Below are 24,197 nucleotides of genomic sequence, written 5' to 3'. Positions count from 1 at the left end.
CGCGCAGAGCAGTTCCGTCCGGGAGAACCACTGTGCTTTCGATCATTGTTACATTTTGTAATTATGTATACATATATCCTATATACATATATCGTGTATCTATTTTTTAAACATTGTATTTCTGGTGCCCAACACAGTATCTATCCTATAACCCGAAGGGCGGAAAGAATGACTGACGGGCAGCTGCACAAGAAAGCGACAGGTCTGAGCCAGGGCAACCAAGGGACCTGGGCTGACCCCTGGCAGAGAGCGTGATTCCCGCAGGTGCGCCCCACCATGATATGCACACGGGAGCTCAGGGATGCGACAAAAAGAAACGCAATGTGGTTGGTGAGATTTTTGTGAAGTCAACTTTTTGCCCATTTAAATAATGACTGTTCTTTATTCAAGTACTTCCTCCTTTTTTTTTTTTTAATTGGTGTTAGAGTGTCCTTTCTTATAAAATGGCGTAGCTGCTGTGGAAACCAGTATGATGATTCCTCAAAAAATTAAACATAGAATTACCATATGACCCAGCAATTCCACTCCTAGGTAGATCCCCAAAAGAATTAAAGGCGGGACTTGAACACTTATGTGTGCACTGTGTTCATAGAAGCCATATGTTACAACCAGAATGTAGAAAAACTCAAATACCCAACAATGAATGACCGACTAAACAAAATGCGGTCCGTCCACACAATGAAGTATTATTCAGCTGTAAGAAGGAAGGAAAGTCTGACACCTGCTAAAACGTGGATGAAGCTATGCTTGGTGAAATCAGGCAGACAGAAAACACAAACAAAACCAAAAACACTCTATTGTTAAAACAAAACAAAATGCAGCTGGGTAAATGTAAGATCGAATTGGCTTTATTAACGATTAATAAATGAGCAGCATCCCATCTTAGCAGGTAGAAAGGAACTCTGAGAATCCGTACAAAAGGAAAGGTTTTTATGGGGAGAAGCAGGCAGAAAAAGGAAGTTTCTAGCAAATAGTGGATTGTTTCAGGCAGGAGTCTCCTTCCTTTGGGGGAAGGCTGAGGGTCTATCAAGCAGATTGCCTCACTAGTAATTCCAGATTGACTAGTTAAAGTCACATTCTTGGGAAAGGCTAAAACTGCGGTTAGTTTAGGTATTAAGTCTTGTTTTGCTGATGTGGGGCTTAACACGAGTGAATCCATTTTGGGCCTGTTGTTTCTTTTTTAACAGTATGACTCCAATTATTTGAGGTCCCCGGGGGAGTCCCGTCCACAGAGACAGAGAGGAGATGGTAGGAGCCAGGGCTGGGGCAGGGGGTGGGGAGTCCGTGCTTCATGGGGACCCTTCCAGAGACGGAGGGTGGGGGTGGCTGCGCGACAGTGTGAGTGTGTGTCATGCCACTGAGCTATGCACTTAGAATATTAAGTGGTAAATTTTATGTTATATATATTTGCCACAACTTTAAAAAAATGTTTTGAAATGAACTTTCTTTTGGGGGGGCTGTGTGTCCGTAAGTGACAAGAAGACTTAAATTGACTCTGAGTAGTCTCCCACAACTTTTGGGGATTTTAGTGGCTCATGTAGCCGCAGCCGGGCACCCACAAGGCTCGCAAGGGCCCGCCCTCAGCTCTGCGCACCTGCCCACTCCCGTCAGCCCCTAAGACACCTCCCTCTGGCTCCACCTCCCCTGCGCCTCCGCCCAGAGACTCAGGCGCATGAGCAAACGAGCAGCGGGGGGGAAGCGAGAGAGTGCGCACGCTCCGGGAACCGCCTCGGTAGGTCTCCGCCCCTTTCCCCACAGGAAGGCGGCCTCCTGCTGGTGCGCACGCGCCGCGGTGAGGGGCGGGGCCTCCCGGCTCCCCGCTCTGGCTCTCGCGAGAGGCCGGCCCGCGATCTCGTCGCTCCCCCTCCCTGCCTACGGCCTCCCGGGCTCCCGCTGCAGCGTCAGCCTCGGACGGGCCTCCTCTGCGGAGGCGGCGGCTCCTCGGCCTCAGCCCCGGCGCCCCTCGGCGCCCCTCGGCCCGGGTCCTCAGCGACGCCCTCACTCGTCGCCCCGGCGCCCGGCTAGGCCGCGGCCGCAGCCCCGGGCTCGCATCGGCGCCGCCCTCCCGGCCCGCCCCCTATGGGCCCCGGTTAGAGGTGCCGCCGCCGCCGGCCCGCGGAGCCCCGATGCTGGCCCGGAGGAAGCCGGTGCTGCCGGCGCTCACTATCAACCCCGCCATCGCCGAGGGCCCGTCCCCCACCAGCGAGGGCGCCTCCGAGTGAGTGGCCGGGCTGGGCCGGGGTGAGGAAGGGGAGGGGGTCCCTGAGTAGTGAGGTCGGTAGGAGGGGGGGATCTGAGAGGAGAAGATGGGGTGGGAGTTCCCTGAGTGGTGAGGACGGGAGAGGCGGTCCCTAAGTGGAGAGGATGGGTTGCGGGGCTCTGAGTAGCGGGATGGGGGAAGGAGGCCCCTGAATGGAGAGGACAGGGTGCGGGGCCCTGAGTAGCGAGGTCGGGGCAGGGGGTCCCTCAGTGAAGAGGATGGGGCGGAAAGGCCCTGAGTGAAGATGGGCTGGTGGTCCCTGAGTGGAGAGGATGGGGTGTGGGGCTCTCAGTGGTGAGGTTGAGGGGAGGGGGACCCTGTGGAGAGGATGCGGTGCGGGGCCCTGGGTGGTGAGGTTGGGGCAGGGAGTCCCTGAGTGGAGAGGATGGGGTGTGGGACCCTGAGGACTGAGGTCAGGAGAGGGGGTGCATGTAGTGTGGTCTGGGGAGAGGGTCTCTGAGTGAAGACAATGGGGTGGCCGGTCTGGAGGAGTGAGGTGGGGCTGAGGGACGGTTCCTGCCCAGAGAGGATGGGGGGAGGAGTCTGAGTGGTAAATCAAGGCAGGGGTAGGTCCCCGAGGGAAAAGATGGAGTATGGGACCCCTGAGTAGTGAAATTGGAGTGGGGGGGGTTCCCTGAGTTTGAGGTGGAGGGTGGAGGTCCTTGCATACCAAAGAATGGGGTGAAGGGATTCCTGGGTGAGAGGAATGGGGGCAAGGGTCCCTCCAGAGGAAGGGTGGTTCAGGGCTCCCTGAAGGGTAAGATGAACGAGGACCCCCTGAGGGGAGAAGACTAGTTGAGGGGTCTCTAAGGGGACAGGGCTGGGTGAGGCCCCTGAGTAGTGAGGTCAGCTGCAGGGTCCTGGTGGGGAGGAGGAGAAGGAGCCTCTAGGGGCTGGAGCTGCAGGCACCGAAGCAGACAGGAGGACTTGGGGGGAAGGGACAGACTGGAGCTTCTGGGACAGTGGGGTCTCGAGACAGGCGGAATCATATTGTGGGAGGGACACCCACTTGCGAGGTCAAGCGAGGGTGACCCCTTGGCCAGGGAAGAAGTCTCTGTGACCTTCCCACTCCTGTTCCCCACGCTGCAGAGGAGCAGGACGTTTTCAGAGGCCCCGGCTGGGGTCTGTTTGCTGTGCTTGTGGTGTGACCCCCTGAGAACCAGGTGTGACGGGAGCAGCGTGTGCGGCACTTCTCAGGGGACTTGGCCCCTGTGCCCTGGGCGAGAGAGTCTGATGCCTGTGGTGCAAGTTGACATCTTTCTCTGTCTCTGAGCAGGCAGCTCAGCATGGGGACGTGTTCCTTATTTTCAAAAGTCCGCTGCTTATTCTTCTCTCAGGAGAGCACCTTCTTCATTCTCCCTCCTCTCTCTTTATGTGGTTTCTGACTTCCATCCCTTCCAGAGCTCCCCCCACCCCCCGCAGAGAAAGCCAGCCATTGGAATTTCAGGGTTTTTTTTTTTTTTAATAACCACAGCTGGGTTGCTATTAAAATGTAAAGTGGATTAATCAGCTGACTCCAGAATGCATCTTCGAGATGAGATCGGTCCGTAGGGCAGTGCGAGACAACTTTGCAGAGTCTGGCCTCAAAAGCCACCTCTTCAACCCTTTAGGAAGGAAGCTTGTCATACACATTCATTCCTTTGCCTTCCCTCCTCCGTCCTCCATCCCTTCCTCATCGGGTCTTTGTTAACCAGACATCAGGGAGCACCTAGTAGGCCCACAGTCCTGGCTCAGCATCATGCCACGATGAACAGGGCTTTGCAATGAGGAAGGACTCAGGTTTGATTCCAGGCACTGCCACTTCTTGCATTGTGACCCACAGAGGAGTTACTTAACCTCTCTGAGCCTCTTCCCTCCTGCGTGGGCTGGGACTACAAGATACCCACCTCCTAGGAAGAGTGAAACAAAGTGGTGTTTGTAAAGCCCTGCTGTGTGCTCAGGAAGTGGCACCTAGCCCCCTGCCTGCTAGCAGCAGCTTTGCTCTACCAGCTCAGATGACTTCCCTCATCTCCTTCCCAGCCAGTGCCCCTTCGCTCCAGCCTCTAAGCTCTAGCCTAGTTATGGTCAAATCTGAGGATTGGAAGGTTCCTGAGAGAGCTTCAGTCTCCCCCTTCATTCCCTGTTGGAATCCCCCCACCAGGTCTCCCCCAGGTTGGAGTCAACCTGGGCTTAAACACCTTCAGAAATTGGTGGCTAGGGATCACCCGAGGTCCTTTGGAGACTTTTCTTAGCTATCTACCCTGTCTGGTCCAGTCAGCCCCTGGCCACCGCCAGCACTTGAAATGTGGCTGGTTCAAATTCAGGGGAGCTGGAAGTATAATATGCATTCCAGATTCCAAAGACTTTATATGAAGAAAAAGGAAAATAAGTATTCAATAATTTGTTTATTCTGATTTCATATTGAAATTTATACTTTGGTGGGTTAAGTTGAACACGTTAAAATTAATTTCGCCTGATAACGTTTTTTAATGTGGCTAGAAAATTTTTAATTGCACATGTAACTTTTATATTTCTTTTGGACAGCACTGGATTAGTCCTTGTGTGCACTGAGCTAATGTCTGCCCGCCTGTTCCAGGGAGCTGCTTTTGACTCCAGGATTTGGTTCAAAGTCAAAGCATTAGTGAAAATAGCTTACTGTCAAAATTCCTTGGGAAATTTCCTCAAATCGCCCAATAAAGTGCAGTGGACGTGATTGGGTGTTTTTTGTTTTTAGATTTAGTTATTTATTTGAGAGAGCGCACAAGAGAGCAGGGGTGGGGAGGGAGGAATGAGAGGCAGGGAGAGGCAGGGAGAGAACCCCAGGCAGACACCGCACTGAGCATGGAGCCTGACTCGGGGCTCACTCTCACGACCCGGGGTCATGACTTGAGCTGAAATCAAGAATCAGACAGTTAACTGACTGCGCCACCCGGGCTGGTTTTTTTACCGACCAGCTCCAGGGATGTTTGTGCATAGAAATGCTTAACGTTTAGAGTAATACACGAGCACGCTGGCTGAACAGCATGGCCTGGGAATGTCTGCACTGTTTGCTTCCTGCCCCTCTTCATTTCTCCTCATGCGCCCACAGTCATTCCTGTGCATTAAAGGCACGCATCCTGCAACTTCTGTCTTCTGCCTGCTGGTTCTTGTTCTTGGCCCTGCGACCACTCAGGACAAGTTTGCTCCTCTGTCCTGGCCTGAGCCTTCACTCGCCTGATCCGTGGCTCGGCCTCCCCCATTCCTGCGTCTCCTTCCAACTTAGTCTGGAGTCCTCGTGTCAGGAATGGGGGCCCCTGGGTCTGAGACGAGCACCAGTGAACCAGAGCCTGTCCCGAGGGAGGGGGTGGTGTCTGATCCATCCCCGTGTCCTTGCAGCCACACACCTGGCACACAGCGACCTCGCCATAAGCTTGGCCAGGCCCGATCATCTTTCCATAGCCTGCACGTTCTTCACTAGCCCTTGCCCTTGGGGTCTTTGCAGAGCAAACTTGGTGGACCTCCAAAAGAAGCTAGCGGAGCTAGAACTCGACGAGCAGCAGAAGAAGCGACTGGAAGCCTTCCTCACCCAGAAGGCCAAGGTTGGGGAGCTCAAGGACGATGACTTCGAACGGATCTCGGAGCTGGGAGCCGGGAACGGCGGGGTGGTCACCAAGGTCCAGCACAGACCTTCCGGCCTCATCATGGCAAGAAAGGTGAGAGGCGGTCGGTGAGGGCAGGCACTCCATCCCTGTGCCCTGCTGCAGTGTGCGGTGGGGCAGGTCCCCCTGGAGACGGGAGATAGGTTTGAAAGGTGCAGGCCTCTGCTTTCTGATTGGCCTCTGGGCTTGGAGCGCTTGGCACTCACCCTGTCCTCAGGGAGAGCTGGCCTCTGGTTAGGACACGGCAGTGCCCATCTGCCTTGAGCAGCTCTTGCCTTCCGTCCCTGACTTCTGCCCTCCAGGACGTAAACTCCAGTTCTCAGAAACATCTGGACTGTTCCGGGCTGGCTCCCTCACCCGGGCTCCCAGCTAAGCGGTCGAGAATCCTCCCTGCAAGACGGAGGGGTGAAGAGGAGGATGTGACCCTTTGGGGATAGTGGCTCCCAGACACAGAACCAGGGGACTTCGTGTGACACATTATTTAGCTCCTGCAGGCATGTTCTCTCAGGCATAGAAAGCCGCCTCTTTCTGGAAGCCCCTGCCCCTGTAGTTCCTACGTCGTGTGCTCAGAAACCCGGCCACCCCATACCCGGGTGGTGTGTGCTGCCCTGCCTTTCCTGGGGGTGCTGCTCTGGCTCTCCCCTGGGACCTCGCGCTGCAGCCATTTCTCCCGTTCCCAGGGCACTGCCCACCCTCCCAGACCTGGCTCTGTCCCCTCACCACAGGCAGCCTCTCCTGAACTGGAGACCGCAGAAATCTCGGGTCTGCCATCACCCTTTGAACAGGGAATAGAAAAGCAGACGTGAGATTCCGGGGAGGGTGGGGTGGGGGGGAGCTGTGAACAGAGTGCTGGCCCAGGTCAGCATCGGGGACTCAGAGTGCCCCCAGGCCAGCTGAGCCGTTGCCTGGGGGGCACCGACATGCCTTGTAAGTGTGACTCTTGGAGCTGCTCTATAGCTTTGTGAAAGCCTTCGGGGCCAGATACGGGGGTGTCAACCCGGGGACCCAGATAAGTTCTGCCTGATGCGGGCTTCCAGGTTTGACACCGTCCTTCGGTTGGAGGAAACACTGCCGAGGGCAGCGGGCTGGAGGCTGCACGGGACGCTGCTGGTGTTACAGCTTTCCCGAGCCTCCGTAAGTCTTTCAAAATAAAGAGCTACAAGAAAGTAGGTCCAGGGGTGCCTGGGTGGCACAGCGGTTAAGCGTCTGCCTTCGGCTCGGGGCGTGATCCCGGCGTTATGGGATCGAGCCCCACATCAGGCTCCTTCGCTATGAGCCTGCTTCTTCCTCTCCCACTCCCCCTGCTTGTGTTCCCTCTCTCGCTGGCTGTCTCTATCTCTGTCAAATAAATAAATAAAATCTTTAAAAAAAAAAAAAAAAAAAAAAAAAGTAGGTCCAAGATTTGGGGGAGCAGGACGTCCAGTTTTGTTCTCCGTAGACGGTAAGCTCCCCCGTGGTGTGAGCCCTGAGCGGCTGCGCATCCGGCACAGTGTGCGCACAGAATGGAACTGTGCCCGTGATCATTTGGTGAGCACGCTGAACAAGAAGGCCGGCCACCCGGCTGTCGTGCGGCTCCGGGCTGTGACTCCGTGATGGCCCAGGGGCTTGCGACCGGTCCCCGGGAGTCAAGGGCTCCTTTCAACCCATCTGGAATGGCAGTTTACCTGCGAGGCTGGTTTATCTTTGTCCAGTTGCGGGCACTGATGGGAAGTTGACGTGGCAAAGTAGTTTTGGAGAAATCGGCTTCAATCCTCCCTGGCCCCGGTGGATTCTGAATTCCCAGGTGCTGGGTATGGATTCCGTGTTTTCCGAATACCTAAGCTCATCAGATCTCCAAGTACAGCCTGCCACAGGGCTGGGAGCTGGGGGCTGGGGTGGGCCTTCTCCAGCACCCTTTGTTGCCGGCATCCCTGCAGCCCCTGCGATCGGCAGAGGATTTTCTTAGCCGGTGTGACCTGCCGGGAGAGCAGGGAGACCAGTTACGTAAGCCCCGAGTGAACTGGTCTCGATTTTTACAGTCACATGGGATGGTAAGTGTGTTCTTGACTCACGCGTGGCCTTCTGACCCTTCTGCATCCTGAGAGCCGAGGAGCGAAACCTCTGCGTGGCTTGGGCCAGGGGAGCTGTTCAGCGTGTGTGTTGGGCACGTGCCTCCCTGGACTCCCCAGGACTCGCGGGAGAGGAGCGTGCTTGGGCCTCACGTTTGTGCGGGCCCCGCGTGCGTGCTTGCCCCTGATGGAGGCCTGTGACCTGCGAAGCCACTTCGTGCTCCTAGCTGCCATCCTTCATGTGACTAGTCCATGTCAGAGCCGGTGTTCTGTTCTGGTTTCAGTGGAGCAAAAGCTCCATTTGACACACGAGAAAACAGCCGAGGTGGGGCGGCAACTGAATTGGGGTTGAACCTTCTCGGGTTTGCCCTTTGCACTTGGCCCTGACTTGATGGAAGCTGTCATCGTTTCACCTCCAGAATTTATTTCCCTCTCTTCCTAGTCGTACTCCCCAGAGCCCCCCCCACCACTCCCACCATTCTGCAGTAGAAATCACCTTAAACTCCTAGACGGGCTTGGTGTTGGGTTTGAACACGTCGTGCGATCCCTCTGTAACCAGCTCCTGGAGTGTGGGTGATCCCAGGGTGGTGGCGTGGAGAGAGCGTGGGTTTTGGTGATTTGGGAGCCGTGTGCCCCTGGAAACAGGACTGAGGCTCTCCGAACCTGACTGCTCCTCACTGCGGGTGGGGGGGTTCTCCTGTCCCCGCCGCAGCCGTCCCCAGGGAGGTGTGACCACGCCTGCTCAGAAACACGCCCCTTGCTTCCCATGCCTGCGTTTTCCTCCTGCGCTTTCAGCGTTACTCAATCTGGAAGGCTCTCTCTACAGGCCCGATAGAAGGGGCCTGTGAGCCCCTGCGTCCTCTTGACTGCATTTTTCCCCAAAGCTTCTGCCTTCCTATGGCCTTACTTCACATGAAAGACCCCAGCTCCCTGCTCCGGTGACTTCTGGGTTTCTGTTCAGTGCTGCCCACCTTTGTCTACCCCTTCCTCTTGCTCAAAGCCTTTAGAGTTCTCCCTCCCCAGCCCGGTCACTCATCTGCGGCTCCTTTGAAGTTCTTGGTCAAAAGTGCAGCGTCCACAGCAGCCTCCCTGGTCAGCCGTGTGCACGGAGCCTTGAGATGCGGTCAGTCCAGCTGAGGTGTGCCGTTTGTGCAAAGAAACATGATGCCAGATTGCAAGGATTCAGTATGGGACAATCTCTTTAATCTACACGGATTATGTGTTGAAAGTAATTTTTTATATACTGCATTGAGTTAAAATATGTGAAAAAAGTCTCTTCACCTGTTTCTTTGTACTTTTGTAACGTGGCAGCTAGAAGATTTAAAATTAAACACGAGCCTGACTGTATTTCTGTTGGCTGGTGCGGGCCTCCATCAGCCTGCACGGCCCGTCTGTCCGCCTCCACGAGTCCTTCCCGGGCTTCTGAGAGCAGCATTCCATGCAGACAGCAGTGCTTCATTTTCAGACCCAGCGTGTCACATGGTGCCTGTTGAGTATCAGCTCACGGGTGTGGTCCCACCAGAGGAGAGAGCATCCCCGGATTCTACTGGGGGGCAGGACTGGGGGAGTGCAGGGCCTGGAACCCATGGCCAGAGCTTGCCTTTGCAGGTGGAGGCGTGAAGCTTTGCTAGGAGTGGCGAGAAGCCCTGGGCACCATTCCACTAGGACCTTCCGCAGTTCTCAAGGTGGCCAGGGTCTTTGGGGAGTGGGTGTTGCTCCCCACACATACTGTGTGCCTCCCTGAACTTGGCTCACGCCTCTTTGTGCCTTGGTGCCCCCGCCTGGAACACTCACCCCCACCACGTCCATCTGGCCAACTCCTACTTGTCCTTCCAGGCGCGTGTCCCCTCTGAGCAAGTCTTTGCCCCTCCCTCTCCCCATCACAGGGTTCCGATGAAATGCAGGATCTGTGGCGACTGGTTCGGACACCCTTGATCTGACAGGCAGGTGGAAATCACCTTTTTCTTGTCCTATCGCAATGGTCGGAGCAGCTGAGATTCTAAGTGGCCAGGATGTGGAGCCCCGGCCTCACCTCTTTCCTGCTGGGCATTGCTCTTGGCGCTTGGTCAACTGTGTCCTGCATCTCTCCAGACACGCCTCGGGTTTCTTCCTGTTTGAACATTGTGGACCCCCCCCACCCCTCTGCTGACTTGAACTCAGGTGGAAGGGGAGCTAAGAGCCACCTTGGGTGGCGGCCTGAGGCTCCCTCTGTGTCGTCTCCAGCCTGGAGGGGGAAGGGCTCCAGAAGCAGACCCCCGGCTGAGAGGGGCTGAGAGGGGCTGAGGTCACGGGCGTCCCAGGTCTGGGTCCTAGGAAAGGCGGTACTTTGTACAGTTGGGTGGAAGAGAATTCCTGTTAACGGAGCTCCCCGGTTATCAAGTGAAAATGTTTGCTCCATTGAGGTTTGTTTTAAAACAGCTTTATTGGGATTTGGGGGACTTGCTGTACCATTTACTGCTTTGTGTGTGTGTGTATATATATATATATTTTTTTTTTTTTTGGCCCCACCTCCAGCCCCCCGCTTACCCTTTTAAACATACGTCATTTGGTGTTTGGTGCACTCATGCAGCTGTGCAGCTATCACCACCGTCTATTTTAGAACCTTCCATCTCCCCAAAAAGCATCCCTGTCCCCATCAGCCGTCACTCCCCATCCCCCTCCCAGCCCCCGGCCCTCATGAGCTCCCTTCTGTCCACGGATGAGCCTAGCTCTGGACGTGTCACGCACGTGGACTTCCACGCCGTGGGGCCTTCTGCGTCTGGTTCCCTCCCTGAGCATCGTGGGGTCTGTCCCCGGGGCAGCGCGTGTGGGCGCCTCGCTCTTCTTCCTGGCTGAGTAGCGTGCCTGTGGGTGTGGGTGGGTGTGGGTGCGTGCTTATCTGTTCACCTGTGGGCGGACACTGGGGTGGCTTCCACGCTTCGGCAGTTGGGAGTCCTGCTGCGTGAACACAGGTGTGCCAGCTTGTGTGTAGACTGTGTGTTTTGTTCTCTAGATAAATGCGTCAGAGTGGATTGCACGGTTTTGAGTGCTGCCGTGAGCACATCAAGGGCGGGGGACCAGAGCCCCCTCCTTCTGGGCCCCTCAGAGGCCTGGTTGTGAGCCCCCTTCCCTTTCCCCCGCAGCTGATCCACCTGGAAATCAAGCCGGCTATCCGGAACCAGATCATCCGCGAGCTGCAGGTGCTGCACGAGTGTAACTCGCCGTACATCGTGGGTTTCTACGGGGCCTTCTACAGCGACGGCGAGATCAGCATCTGCATGGAGCACATGGTGAGCGTGCGCCACCCGCCGCCCAGCCGCGTCCTCAGACGCAAAGCGCACCTCTTTCCAAGGGCTCCTTCTGGAGATGTTCCGTGCCATGCAGGCATGTGCTCATGGATCCCTTGGTTCTCTAAGCACGAGACGCCCCCCTTCCAGCCTGGCCTCTCCCTGCACACACGGTGAAAGCCGCTCCCCGCTGGCACGCAGGGAGCCGGCGTTGTTTTCCCCACTGTCCGTGCTCGGGCCACGGTGTGTGCCTGTAAGGTCATTTATCGAATACTGTCGTGGTGGCGGACACAGGTTGTTTCCGACCTGTCCGGAGCGACAGCACAGGAATGTCCTCGGGTGAGAGGGGGGCTAAGGTCCCGAAGGTGGAATTGCTGCGCCCGAGGTCCTGTGTGGTTAAAGCCTGGCTGGCTGGCTCCAAGCGCCCTCTGCGGAGAGAGGCGTGATCTGGGCGCTCTGTGGAAGGCGAGACCCGGCCTGGCAGCCCAGCTCGGGTCTGTGGAGAGCTCCAGGATGGAACATGGGAGCCGATCTGGTTTCAAACCACTGTGGTTGGTTCCATTGAGCCCCCTTGTTAAGAAACTCTGGTCTGGAACCTCAGAAATGGGTGGGATCGGGGGTAATGAAAGCAGAAGTGGTTAGAGCTGAGGCCCTGGGAGGAAGTGCTGCCCACCCCTTGCCGAGCCTGATTCGTCAGGTACGGGGCTGCCTGCCGCCCCGCTGTCCAGGCTCAGGCCTTTTGGGCCCCTTGCAAAACCAGGATGCGGTGGCCTTAGGCCCAGTGGCTTCGGTTACGCCTCACAGGCTGGCGCTGTCCCCTCTGACGGTTTTGTAATGGAGGCAGGAAGTGAGTTTGAGCAAGCGCCCGTGAGGAGTGCATCGTCGCTGGGTGCTGTGACCGAGCTCGGAGAAGGTGCTCCCGCCCTCCCGCTCTGCTCCTCCCTGGCCCCCAGCCCCGCTGCGCTCCGCCACCAGCCGGGCAGTCCCTGCCGACGAGCACCTAGGGCGAGAAAGGACAGGGAGTCACTTTGTGATCCAAGGCGAGCCCTCTGCCTCCCTTCCCTGTTCTCCCTGAAGGCGGTGGGAGTTTGGAGGTGCCTCTTGGCCTCGTAGAGGAGGGGGAGCGTCACAGCCTGGCCCTCCTCCTGCTTCTGTTCTAGGGGGCCGTGAAGCAGAGGGTTCCTGCGTGAGGCATCTGCCCCCAGCAGCACGAGGAGTGAGGCACAGTGATGCAGGGGGAGGTGCTGGCGATCCCAGTGGTTTATTGTGCCCATCCTCTGCAGATTCCTAGTTGGGTTTTTTGGTGCGCTTCTGTGCCGGGTGTAGGAGGGCAGCGGAGCGAGCGAATAGCGCACCGGGAAAGGACGCCGTCAGGTGAGACGTACCCACGCTCAAAGTGCTCTTCTTGGGCCGAGCTCCGGTGCCTCAGGTTAGCCCTGAGCTTGCAGGAGGGGGCGCTGCGGGCAAGGAAGGGGTGAGGAGAACAAAATGATGTAAAATACTAGAAGGGGGAGGTGGCCCCTGCCCCACCGCCCTCCATGGTGTCTCCATGTCACACAATCCGCTCCGGAACCGCACCACATGCCCAGGGCATTTCCGGGCGTGTGGGACGTTTCTGCGACTTCTGTTCGCGTGCCATATTGGGGGACAGCCTGGGGTCAGGAGTGTACCCCACCACTCACCTCCTAATGGAGTGACTTGGAACCAGGCTCTCCCCCCGTCCGCCTGTAGAGCTGAGAGGTGCCAGTTCCTGCCCCCTGGGGGTGGGGTAGGGGTGGGGGGAGCCAGTCTTCCAGAGGCGTCTGGAGCAGGGAGCAGGGGGTGAGACTTCATCTTTACGCAGGTTTGGGTATGACTCGGCTCTTGTTTCCGACTGGTCCATTCCAGCCCGGGCTTGCAAGCAAAGACCCCAAGTTGGTGACGAGCAACCCAGACTCAGCACAGAAGGGTGAACTCAGTGGGCCAGCACATGCTGGCTTCCGGGGCTGAGAGACGTGGCCGGGGTTTCCCTGGGGCCTGGGGCTGTTACCAGGGCAACTCCGGGCATGGACCCTGCAGACAGTGGGTATCTTGGGGGGCAGTTTGCGGACTGTTCAGAGGCACCTGTTGGTATTTCTTGGGATCTGGTCACATCTGAAGCACGTGCTTCCTTTTTCTGTAATTGTGAAAAATCACACATTTGCTGGTGAGAGAGAGGTAGAGAGTGATACCGAGCCACTTGGCGGTCGAGAAACGAGATGGTGTGTCTGTGACAAGGGAGAAGATCCCCGAGGAGAAAATAGGCAAGATGTGAGCCCACTTAGATAGGTTTTTAAACCGTGTATTTCCCAGTGCCTCTGGATGCGTATGCAAATACACAGAAGCATCTGGAAGTCCCACTTCAGGGAAGGCAAGTGGAAGTTTTGGGAGATAAGAGTGTTACTTGCCTACAGTTTTTCTTGTTTTGAGAGAGCGCGTGAGCAGGGGAAGGAGCAGAGGGAATCGTAAGCAGAGCCCGATGGGGGGCTTGACCTCACGACCCTGAGATCATGACCCAAGCCAAAACCAAGTCAGACACTTCACTGATTAGCCAGCCAGGCGCCCCTACGGTTGAGCTTTTTGTAAAATGGTATTTATGTAGCACTTACTTAATGGAAGTACAATTTCCCGACTACTAGGGCACATACACAAAATGAAAGCGTGTGACACCGCACAGGGTGTGAGATTTGGGGTCAGAGGGACCCAGTTTGCTATCTCCACCGCTTCCTGTCAATGTGACTTGAGCAACTTTCGCTCTTCTTAGTGTGGACCAGAGGGTCACGTCCAGAGGTGATCCTGCCCCAGAGGACGCTGGGCCACATCTGGGGACATCTGTGGTCGGCACGAGTGGTGGGGTGGGGCAGAGCCAGCCGGAGAGGGAACAGAACTGTGTGCTCACCGAGGCGTTTGAGCTGGCTGACGAGGTCCCCGCGCAGGGCCTGACCTGCCGCGGACTCTTCTGTGGATGCTCCCCCCGGACGTCCTCATTTATGAACCTGTCATGGCTCTGTAAAAGTTCAGAATGAAAGGAGCTGTGTTGGGAAGCAGGCTTATAGTTTAAAAGAATTTTTTGTATTCTTTTAAGGTGGGGTGATACCGGGGAAAAACGAGAATAGAAGGCATTCCCCATGGTCCTGCAGGCGGACCGGGCTGAGCCACAAACGCTGCTCCCAGCCAGTCCCGCCGCCGGTTTCTCCCTGGGGCACAGCCACCGTCTGTGCACGTCCCGCAGCCTCCGTCTGGAGCTAGCCCAGAGTCACGTACAAGCTGCTAGTGCGTTGGGCTTTCTTGAACTCCCCACCCACGGCCTTTCTAACTGAGCAAGGCTGGGGCAGAAGTGCCGAGACAGGCATCTCTGGCATCCCTGGGACTGCAGGCTTCCCCTCCACCTCCCCCACCCCCCGCTCTGCTCTGGTGGCCAAAACCACGGGGCTGTAGGTGGCCTGGAGCAGCATGGGAAAGAAAGCACCTGCCCCGAGGTGCAGTGTGTCCACCTAGTGTCCCGGGGACCCTGGGTTTGGTCTCCAGGTTTGCTGTCCAGTGACCTGTGGATTTGAGGCCAGGCCTGGGGTGGGAAGCTGACTGGGAGGACCTGTGTCCCATCCTTTGCAGGACATACCTCTGCATGGCGGTGAGCACAGGGCAAGACCCAGGGGCCAGGGACAGGGGAGCAGTGGGCAGCAGCGGCTCGGCCTGCTTTCTCCTGCCCTGGCGCTTCGCCTCTGGGCTCCCCGTCCCCTGGTGTGGCGGGGCTGCCTCAGGCCGGGAGGAGTAGAACCCAGGCCCCAGAAGCCCGCGGTCGAGCTCCGATGCCTTCGCGGTTGCTCTGGTTGCAAGCCCAGCGGCTCCGCTCCTCCTGCTGCTGCCGTGGCAACCCCGGGGAAGGGGCGGCTGAGTCACGGGCCTGGGTTCCCGGAAGGCCGGGCCGCTGAGGGAGTGTGCTGGCACCCTCATTGCTTCCTTACTAGATGGGCTTTCCTGAGGCCCTGGAGGTGGCAGGGCCGGAGGGAGGCCCTGCTCAGGGCCAGCGGGTTGCGTTTGGCTGTGGTCTGGCCTCTGTTTCCTGGGAAGGAAATTGAGCTCCAGCTCGCTGGGAACCGGGGAAATGCTTTGCTTTTATACCTGCTGCTCTGGTGTCCCTTCGGGAACCCTCCCCTGCCCTGCAAGCCCCGCCCGGCCGACTGCTCAGCTCCGCTTGCTTTTTCTCTTCTGTGCTGACCCTAGGACGGCGGCTCTCTGGACCAGGTGTTGAAAGAAGCCAAGAGAATTCCCGAGGAGATCCTGGGGAAGGTCAGCATTGCGGTAAGTGGCTCCGGCCCCCTTAGGCCACGCAGCACTGGGGTGCGTGCACGCGCTCCTGGCCCTGTGCTCTGCCTGGGTTCATTCTTACCCCACCCCCTTCCACGTGGCCAGAGTCAGAGCAGCCCCTGGAAGCCAGCTAGTGCAGCCCACGCCCATCTCTGCCAGCTGTGGGCCTGGCAAGTGGCATCTCGTGGCGCATAAAATGGGAGTGATGCTTCCCTGCCCCAGACAGATGTCAGGGGTGCATGGGGCCCGAGTGGCTGGGTCTCAGCCGCACAGGATCCACAGTGCCGTCATCCCTTGGTGAAACAGCCATCTGTCTGCGGGGCCTCAGTGTAAACCCAGCATGGAAGCACTCACCAGAGAATGCCCATCGGGCCTGGATGACCTTCAGGGCAGGGCAGCCGGGCTGTCCACTCCCAGCCCTACCGCTGGGCTGCGGACCTGGCCCAGTCCCTGCTGAGCACCTGGTGGCAGGTGGGCAGTGGGCGGTGGGTGAGGGTGGTTGAGCTGGGCATCTGCCTGCTGGCCTGGGACGGTATGGCCGTCCCTGCCGCTCTTCTCACTTGCCCCCACCCCTCATTGTGGGCTCCCTGAACTGGTCCCAGACTAGCGGCCCCTCGGGTCTGCCCACGGCACTGCCCTGCTGACCCCTCCCCGGGGCTCCCCCTCAGGTTCTCCGGGGTTTGGCGTATCTCCGGGAAAAGCACCAGATCATGCACCGAGGTGAGCCGAATGGGGGCGCTTGGGGGCCAGGTGGGGCTGGCGGGCGGGCCAGGCCCCCCTCACCTGCCGCTGGCTCTACCCTCAGATGTGAAACCTTCCAACATCCTCGTCAACTCCCGAGGGGAGATTAAGCTGTGCGATTTTGGGGTGAGCGGACAGCTCATCGACTCCATGGCCAACTCCTTCGTGGGAACTCGGTCCTACATGTCTGTAAGTCCGTCAGGGGGCGTGAGGGCATCTGTACCCTCCCCTGTCCCGTCAGCTCTTCCCTGTTTGCCAGAAGCTTTTCCGAAGCCTGCGGTTCTCCGTAGTACACTTTGTGTTTCCGCTCAGTTTCTTTCCGTCCAGATTCTAGTTTCAGCTGTCGGCTCGCTCAGGATTTTCTCTGGAAATGCGTGCCCGCTGGCTTCCCGCTGGCAGGAAGAAACTAGTCCAGGAGAGTAGTCAGTTAACCTCTGAGCCAAGAAACCACCCCCCACATATCTTAGGAAACGTTTGGGTGATCTCAGGAGCAGATTCTCAGAAGCTAGTCTTGGGATTGTCGTGGAAGAGGAGGCACCCCACTGCCTCTCCCGGGCCGGTCATCCTTTTCCAAAACGGCCAACGATCTGGATGTTGAGCGGTGTTGTCAGCGCTGGCTGGGAGCTTCGCAGACCCACGGCAGGCGCAGGGTGGAGATGGAGTCGCTTTCTTTCTGTTGCTGGGTGTCTGGAGGGCGGCCCAGGCCCAGATGGGGCTGCAGGGGGAACCCCGCGAGCGCTCCTAGGCCCCAGCATCCATCCGGGCATCTCTCTGCTCTTTCTCGCCGACAGCCAGAGCGGTTGCAGGGCACTCACTACTCTGTGCAGTCGGACATCTGGAGCATGGGCCTGTCCCTGGTGGAGCTGTCCATCGGAAGGTACCCCATCCCCCCGCCGGACGCCAAGGAGCTAGAGGCCATATTTGGCCGGCCCGTGGTGGACGGGGTAGAAGGAGAGCCTCACAGCATCTCACCACGGCCGAGACCCCCTGGACGCCCCATCAGCGGTACGGCCTGACTCTGGAACTTTGGCCTCGGACAGGCCGCAATCCGCATGCGGGGAGTGCCGTGCCCAGTGGGGGGAGTGGCAGCTGCCTCCCCTCTGGCCCCTCTCAGCACCACCTGTCCCCCCGGGTCATGCTAACTGTGCTCAGCAGGCCACAGATGGCCCTGAGGCTTCTGGGGACAGCTCCCAAGGCCGCTGCCGTCCAGGGCAGCTGCGTGTGTTGTGGCCAGCCAGGGGAGGGCCGGGGGTTGTTCTGGAAATGAACTCCTCAGCCAAGCCGCTGGTTGGGTGGGTTTTCTGGCATTTCATCACAGAAATGTTTAAACGGAGAGAAAGGCCCATTAGGCTTGCCCAGCGAGCCACCTGTATGCCCACTTCCTAGACTCGGCAGCGAGTGTTCTGCTGTGTTTGGGCCAGGCCTCTCAGAAACTGAAAGTAACGACTCAGAACGTCCTTGGGTGGCCTGTCAGACAGTCCTGACAACACGGTGTGGGAGGGGACAAGAGGCTGGGGGCTCTGGGGAACAGCTGGGCTCTCGGAGCACTCTCGGGCTGGCAGTGGTCCCCTGGGAGGTGGGGGGCTTCCCAGTGCCAGAGGGGTTCAGGCTGACCCTTTGACCATTCTGGAGGTGGCGAGGGGGAAGGGTTATGGCGGACGCAGTGTAATTAGGAAGCAGCGCTTACGACTCTGATTTCTATTTTTTAAGTCAAGTGACAGGAAGGGAGTTAAGTGAGTCTGAAGGAGCGTGCAGGGAGTGCGGTTGGGCTGCGTTGGGCTGATACCAGCTTTACTGAGATAGACGTCACGCTCCACAGGACTCACTGGTTGAAGGCGTACAATTCAGTGGGATTTTGTATCTTCACAAGGTTGTGCCAGCATAACCACTGTCTAGTTCCAGAACAGTCTATTACCCCAAAAAGAAGCCCCCTCCCCTCCCCCTGCCCCCACGAGCCCCCTTTCCCGTCCGTGGGTGAGCCTGTTCTGGACGTGTCACACACGTGGACTCACAGCCGTGGGGCCTTCTGTGTCTGGTTCCCTCCCTGAGTGTCGTGGGCTCAGGGTCCGTCCCGGAGCAGCGCGTGTCGGCGTTTCGCTCTTTTACACGGCCACGTATCCCCATGTGTGGTGGACCGTGTTGTGTGTCTTCACTGCTGATGGACCCGGGCTGTCAAACAGCGGCTTTCACAGTATTTTCAAGCCCAGCTGCTCCTCCTTTCCTGGTGCCAGACCCACCTCGCTGGGGTGTCTTGACTTTCTCCGAAGGGAGAACCTCCAGCCCCCATCTGTGTCCTCGGGCCCTGGCCCTCCCAGCACCAGCTCCCAGATGGCATCGCGGGCGTTCAGCTGCGGCCCCGTCCCAGCAGGGAGGAGCGGTGGGCCACGCCAGGCCACCTTAGCCTGCCAGCACCTCCCCCAGCCCCGGCCCGCGTGCCCGTTTCAGGACGGGACAGAAGGCGAAAGTCCAGCTGCCAAACCCGGCCCCGGCCAGCTGGGTCGAAGACAGGGGTCAGCTACCCCCGGCCGCTCGTCCGTTCTGGGCAGCATTTGGGGCCTGATGCTGCCTTCGCCCGCGGCTCCGTGCAAGGTCACACTGCCGTCCTTGCCGTTGGTCAGCACCACCCCCCACACCCTGCCTCTGTGCCAGAAAGCAGGGGCTGTGACTTTGGCTCAGCCTGGAAGCAGCACCAGGCCAAATGTGTGACTTCTCAAAACAATACTCCTGTTCGTTTTGGCTTTTGCTTTGTTTTGCGGTGTTAATTCACCGGAGGGTCAGAGAGGAGCTGCTTTCCCAAGAAAGCAAGCTTGGTGGCAAGGAGCCCGCCAGGGTGCCTCCCCGGTTTAGGCCAGTGTCAGGGGATGGGTACCCGGCTGATGCCCGCCTCACCCCTGTTTCTGTCTCTGCCCTGGCAGGTCACGGGACGGACAGCCGGCCGGCCATGGCCATCTTCGAGCTGCTGGACTATATCGTGAACGAGGTGTGTACCTGAGGCCCTCTGGCCCGTCTTCGTGTGGGCGGATTAAGCCGTTGGACTCGGGATTTGTGACCCGAATGAAGGGAATTCCACACGTAGACCAGATTCTGCTGGGGAGGAGTGGGGGGCGGGGCAGGCCGTCTCTGCGGCAGTTGGTGAGCAGCGCTAGAAGCGTGTGGCCTTCCTGCCATACCGCACAAGTCCACCACGTCCCTAGAGGAGTTGACGCGCCCGTGTGTGCGTGTGCGTGTGCATGTGTGGGGGGGTGTAAAGACAAACCCCGGATTCCTGCCGCAGTCCCCCCGCCAAGGCCGTAGCCAAGTGCCCAGGCCCTGGAGCCAGGCCCCTGCCTCCCCGGAGCTGCCCCCCTATAGCTCTGTGTGCCTCTTGGGGTCCGTGCGCGTGCAGTCGTGAGTGATCCGCTTCCTGAGGGCAAGTTCAGGGAGGGAGGCACGGAGGGCCAGGCCCTCCCGACCTTCCTCACCATGGCGAGCGCAGGTAGTGGGGCTGTTCCGTCGTGGGGGTGGAAGGACGGGGGCAGCCTCCTCGGGCCTGCAGCTGGGAAGGGGCAGAGTGGGACCTGCCCCAAAGCCCCGCTCCCTGCCTGGCTGGGTCACCCTTCCTGGGCCTTCTGTGGGCCCAGGTATGCTTTTGGGGGCGCTTCAGAGTCAGGACAGAGAAATGGGGCGGCCGGGTGGCCTCTCGCACTGGCTTGGTTTAGGGTTGAACGTTGGGGTGAGCAGCTCGGAGCAGGTCTGGTGATGACAGAACAGGACGGGCTGGCTCTGGTGACAGCTTGCCCCGCACCTGGCAGCCACACCTGGACACAGCAAGCAGGTCCTCCCAGGCAGCTGCCGGCACCTGCCATCCCTGCGTGGAGGAAGGCCCGTGGGTTTCACCGGGCAGTCTGCCCACTGCCTTCCCTACGGGCCCTGACCCTGCACACAGCTGTTCCCACCCGGGCACATATGTATGGGGCCAGGCTCCTTGGGGTTCTGGAACCTGCTGCCCCACCCCTCCCCTCCTCTCAGTGGTCCAGACCCCCCCGCTGGAGATGGGTGGGCCCTGTTCTCCTTCCCCCTCGAACCAGCTGTGATCCCGAAACCAGAGCTTTCCAAAGAGAACCCCAGGAGAGCCTGACCGAGTTGGCAGGGCGGTTGGCAGGGCCTGTAGGGAAGCTGCCAGAAGGTGAGGGTCGGGGGCGCTCCCCCTTTGGCAAAGCAAAGGGACTGGGGTCAGGAGAGGTGCCTTCTGAGTGCCCCCAAAAAGTGCTGTGCTGTCCTCACGGGTTCAGGGCCGGGAAGCACCTTCTCCCCGTGATTCCGGAACCATCCTTGAGCATTTGACCCCCACCTCTCTGCTCTCTCCCACAGCCACCTCCCAAGCTGCCCAGTGGCGTCTTCACCCAGGACTTCCAGGAGTTTGTAAATAAATGGTAAGGTGCCACTGCCTCCAGCACGGTCTCGGGGCGGGCCGGGGCGTGGTGCCAGGCTGTCAAGAGGCCCTGCCTGCCTCCCGGGATGGCTGCCCACACCCCGGCTGCCGACCCAGATGCACACTTCCTTCCTGGTCCTGGGCTGGGCCCCTCTGTCGGGATTAACAGCGAGACTACCCATGGGGGCGCCATCTGGGGGGCACCTGGAGCTCACCTGAGAACCCAGATAGGTTCCCTTTCCAGGGCTGCTGAGTTGTGTCCAGCTGCTGTCCCTATCCTGTCCCCAAAGCCCAGAACACACCAGGATTTCAGGCTCTTTGGAAGTGACGCCATTCCCGCCTTGCCTTCCACCAGCAGGCATCCCAGTTTCCTAATCCCTCAAGCCCTGTAACCCACCAGCTTCCAAATAAGCCTTCCAAGTCAGGTTCTAGCAAGAGGCCAGCTGTTCTCAATGCATCAGCATAGGCCTGGGGGAGGCGGGCTCTGGAGCAGGAAGGGGGCCCAGGGCCCACCCCCCGTCACCTTGAGGGCAGTCTTGCACGGCAGGCCAGGTGGAGTCTGCCAGCCTCGCCACTGCCTGGGGGCTGCATCGCACACGGCAGCAAACCTGCTTCTGGTGGTGAAGGCACCCCTGGCCCTTTGCACGACCACTGGGCAGCACGCTGCCGCACGCATCCAGGGATCTGTGTAAATGTTTTTCTGCCCCTTGCATTTTCTTTCGGTTCTGAACAGCCACCATTTGGCCTCAGGCTGGTTTGAGCAACTGTCTTTAGGGGCAGTTCTGCTTTCTTGAAGGAAAAAGTTCCATTTTGACATTCCATTTTGACTCCCAGATTAGGGGGATTGATCAGCAGTGTGGCTGCGGTTGCTGCTGGGCCTCAGACTGAGCAGTGGCCAAGGGGTCCCCACAGCCTTTCCCCTGCTCTCTTGTCCTGGTTTCAGACCCTTGCCCTTTCCTCCCCAGGGGTCCTACCCCTACTCCCAAGGGATAGCAGAGTGGATTCTGTTCCTTGCTGTGTCCAGGCTTCAGATAGGCCAGGCGTGGGGACAGGGCTCACCTATCACGGCTCAAAATGCAAGTTCCCTTGGCCACTGGCTAACTGCCCTGCCTTGTCTCTTCCATCCTCTGTCTTCCTCTCCAGCCTAATAAAGAACCCAGCAGAGCGAGCGGATCTGAAGATGCTCATGGTAAGTGATCCTGGGGGCACTGGCTCACCTCGGGGAGAGGGTAGACCCCAGCCCTCGAGCCAGCTCTGCTGTCCTGGGCCGCGTGTCATGCTGGAGAGCCCCTGTGGTCTCCTGGCTCCATTAGTGGGAAGGGTCTAGAGCAGCCGTGGCACCCTTGGCTCCTGGAGGCATGCAGTGGCCCAGCCGTGCCTATGGTCGGGGGGTTACTAGGAGTGGTGGGACCCCACAGGCCGGGGAGATCTGGGGTTGCCAGCCTCCCTGTAAGTCCATGCTGTCTGATGTCCTTGAGAGCCAAGGTGGACATCAAAACTCCCCTTCCCCTGACAGGGTGGGGACAGGGCTGCAGGGCCACTGACATGTGGCCTCTGAGCCTGGCCCATTCAGCCCCCTCCGCCGCCAGCTCTCGTCCCCCACACCCCTGCCATGCCTGTGGCAGCCCACCCTTCCCTCGCCTCCACGACAGGAGACCGTGCCCGTCATGGGCGCCGGTCCTCCGTCTTGCGTGTGCAGGCAGCAGAACGCAAGCCTCTGTTCAGTGTCAGAACGCAGCCTTTCCAGTAAGGGAACCTTGGCCTCCCTGCCTCCTCCAAAGAGCCTTCACCTCACGCACTTTGCAAGGGACAGTCCTGCTCCCCAGGGGCACTTCCTGTGTCCCACTCGCTGGCTGGTCCCCATCCTGGGTCTCTGCTTCGGCGCCCCCTCTAGCCCTGCCTCCTCTGTTAGTTTCGGTGACAGCCAGCGTCTCCTGGTCGCGGGCGCCACCAAGAGCACCACGTGGGAAGGGTCTGCGTGCCCTCGTTCTTCCAGAGTCTTTGTTGTGTCCACCGTACAGTGTTCCAGTCACATGTTAGAGGCACGTGTGATGTCACCGATACGTGTTGATTATAAGATGTACAAATCCGTGACCTAGACAAGCTCCTTGATCTTGAGGTCCCCGTGCGGCCCCCAGGTCTCTCTGCCCCCTTTACACCGCTTTCTGTGGGGCTGACTTAAAACTGGCCCTCCTGCTGCCCCAGACCGTGGGAGTCCAGCCCTGCGCCCGGTCGCCCCCAAGCTCCTGCTGACCGTTGGGAAGGCAAGGCTGGCCTCTCCCGCCCCCTCTGGGCGTCTCGTGGGGGACCGCCCCTCCCCCGCACACCCTGTGGGGACACCCGCGCCCCCCAGCCTTCAGGCAGGAGCCTGTCCTGCTGAGCCATCCGTGCGGGAGGCGCCGGCCACATGCGGCGCTCTCGGGTGCACGAGCCAACGCGCCCCCGGAGCCCTGCGTCAGGGGCGCCGCACCAGACAGGACGTGTCTGGAACTTTGTCACGGTGGCTCCCGTTGCAGATCCGATGTTCTTACCCAGGGGCGGCTCTGTCCCCAGGGGACACAGGGCGGTGTCTGGAGACGTTTGTGGGCTTCACGACAGGGGTGCTCTGGGCATCGAAGGGGTGGGGGCCAGGGACACCGCTCAGCCCCCCCGAGCGTGGCTGGCCCCACGTCGGCGGTGCTGGCTGGTGACCTGCGCCTGAGGAGCGCGGCATCACCGCCCGCGCCGCCCCGTTCGGCTGTGCTTCCTGACCGGCTCCCCTCCCCGCAGAGCCACACCTTCATCAAGCGGTCCGAGACGGAAGAAGTGGATTTTGCCGGCTGGTTGTGTAACACGCTGCGGCTGAACCAGCCCAGCACGCCCACGCGCGCTGCCGTGTGATGGGGTCCTGCGGGTGACCTGCCCGCCGTTCCACCCGCGCCCCGCCCCTCCCGCCCAGGACAGGCCCGCGCCGCCTCTCCCCCGGCCCGCCTCTCCCTCCGCCTTCCGCGGAGCCGCCCGCATACCCCGCGGTGGACACTGAGCCTCGCTACCGCCTGTCCCAGCCGGTGTGGCCTCCGGTCCCCAGGGAGGGTGACGCTGCTCGCGGGGTCTTCTCAGACCTGCTTCTTAGGTTTAAAACAAAACAGGGAAAGAAAAAGCAAACTGTGCCCATTGTACTTCTTGTTCCGTTTGTTCTTGGGCAGGGGCGGGGGGTGGGTCAGCTCTGGCTCAGCCCCAGGGCCGGAGAGCTCCCCTTGAGGGCAGCCCCAGCCGTGAGCCCACTGCCCTCCTGGGGGCAGAGCGGCGGGGTGGGGGAGGCACAGGAACTGGCTTTGCTATTTCCAAGGAACCTCTAGACCTTGGCGTCTTTCACCAAAAGAATGGAAGGTGCCGCCGCCCTGCTCTCCTGTGTCGTCCCCTCGCCCGATGCCCACCTCTGGAGGTGGAGCGCCCATTGGCGGCCATGGGGTCCACTCCCTTCCCCCCTCTTGTCATGCCGCTGACCTGCCCCCAGGAGGGACCCGCTCGTGCCCTCTTGTGCTGCAG

At 59.3% G+C, this 24,197-nt stretch overlaps 1 protein-coding gene and 1 long non-coding RNA gene across 3 annotated transcripts; one reads left to right on the top strand and one right to left on the bottom strand.

The window, feature by feature from the left end:
• Positions 1–1,828: 1,828 nt before the first annotated feature.
• Positions 1,829–23,824, top strand: MAP2K2 (mitogen-activated protein kinase kinase 2). Its single transcript, XM_011236351.3, has 11 exons — positions 1,829–2,218; positions 5,721–5,931; positions 11,048–11,194; positions 15,434–15,511; positions 16,186–16,237; positions 16,323–16,447; positions 17,050–17,263; positions 19,174–19,238; positions 20,609–20,670; positions 21,813–21,858; positions 23,439–23,824. Exons 1-11 carry the CDS (start codon positions 2,127–2,129, stop codon positions 23,547–23,549), a joined length of 1,203 nt encoding a protein of 400 aa, XP_011234653.2. The 5' UTR covers positions 1,829–2,126; the 3' UTR covers positions 23,550–23,824.
• LOC117801830 lies at positions 13,011–15,166 on the bottom strand. Of its 2 annotated transcripts, XR_004624563.1 has the most exons (4): positions 14,829–15,166; positions 14,109–14,216; positions 13,221–13,346; positions 13,011–13,084 (listed from the first exon to the last, which is right to left on the bottom strand). It is a non-coding gene; the product is annotated as an uncharacterized LOC117801830 (long non-coding RNA). The 2 variants fall into 2 exon arrangements; XR_004624562.1 differs by lacking the exon at positions 13,011–13,084 and having other exon boundaries at positions 13,201–13,346.
• Positions 23,825–24,197: the final 373 nt, after the last annotated feature.

This window comes from Ailuropoda melanoleuca, chromosome 4 (assembly GCF_002007445.2).
Source record: "Ailuropoda melanoleuca isolate Jingjing chromosome 4, ASM200744v2, whole genome shotgun sequence".
In the NCBI taxonomy this organism is placed as follows: domain Eukaryota; kingdom Metazoa; phylum Chordata; class Mammalia; order Carnivora; family Ursidae; genus Ailuropoda; species Ailuropoda melanoleuca.
The sequence above is the reverse complement of the archived record's forward strand: the minus strand, read 5'-3'. Positions and strand labels throughout refer to the sequence as shown.

Excerpts from the sequence above, each read along its gene's own strand:
- MAP2K2 (XM_011236351.3), top strand. The coding sequence starts at position 2,127 with ATGCTGGCCCGGAGGAAGCCGGTGCTGCCGGCGCTCACTATCAACCCC. Across the intron at positions 20,671-21,812 it reads CAGGAGTTTGTAAATAAATG|CCTAATAAAGAACCCAGCAG; the intron begins GTAAGGTGCCAC and ends CTTCCTCTCCAG. Across the intron at positions 21,859-23,438 it reads CGGATCTGAAGATGCTCATG|AGCCACACCTTCATCAAGCG; the intron begins GTAAGTGATCCT and ends CCCTCCCCGCAG.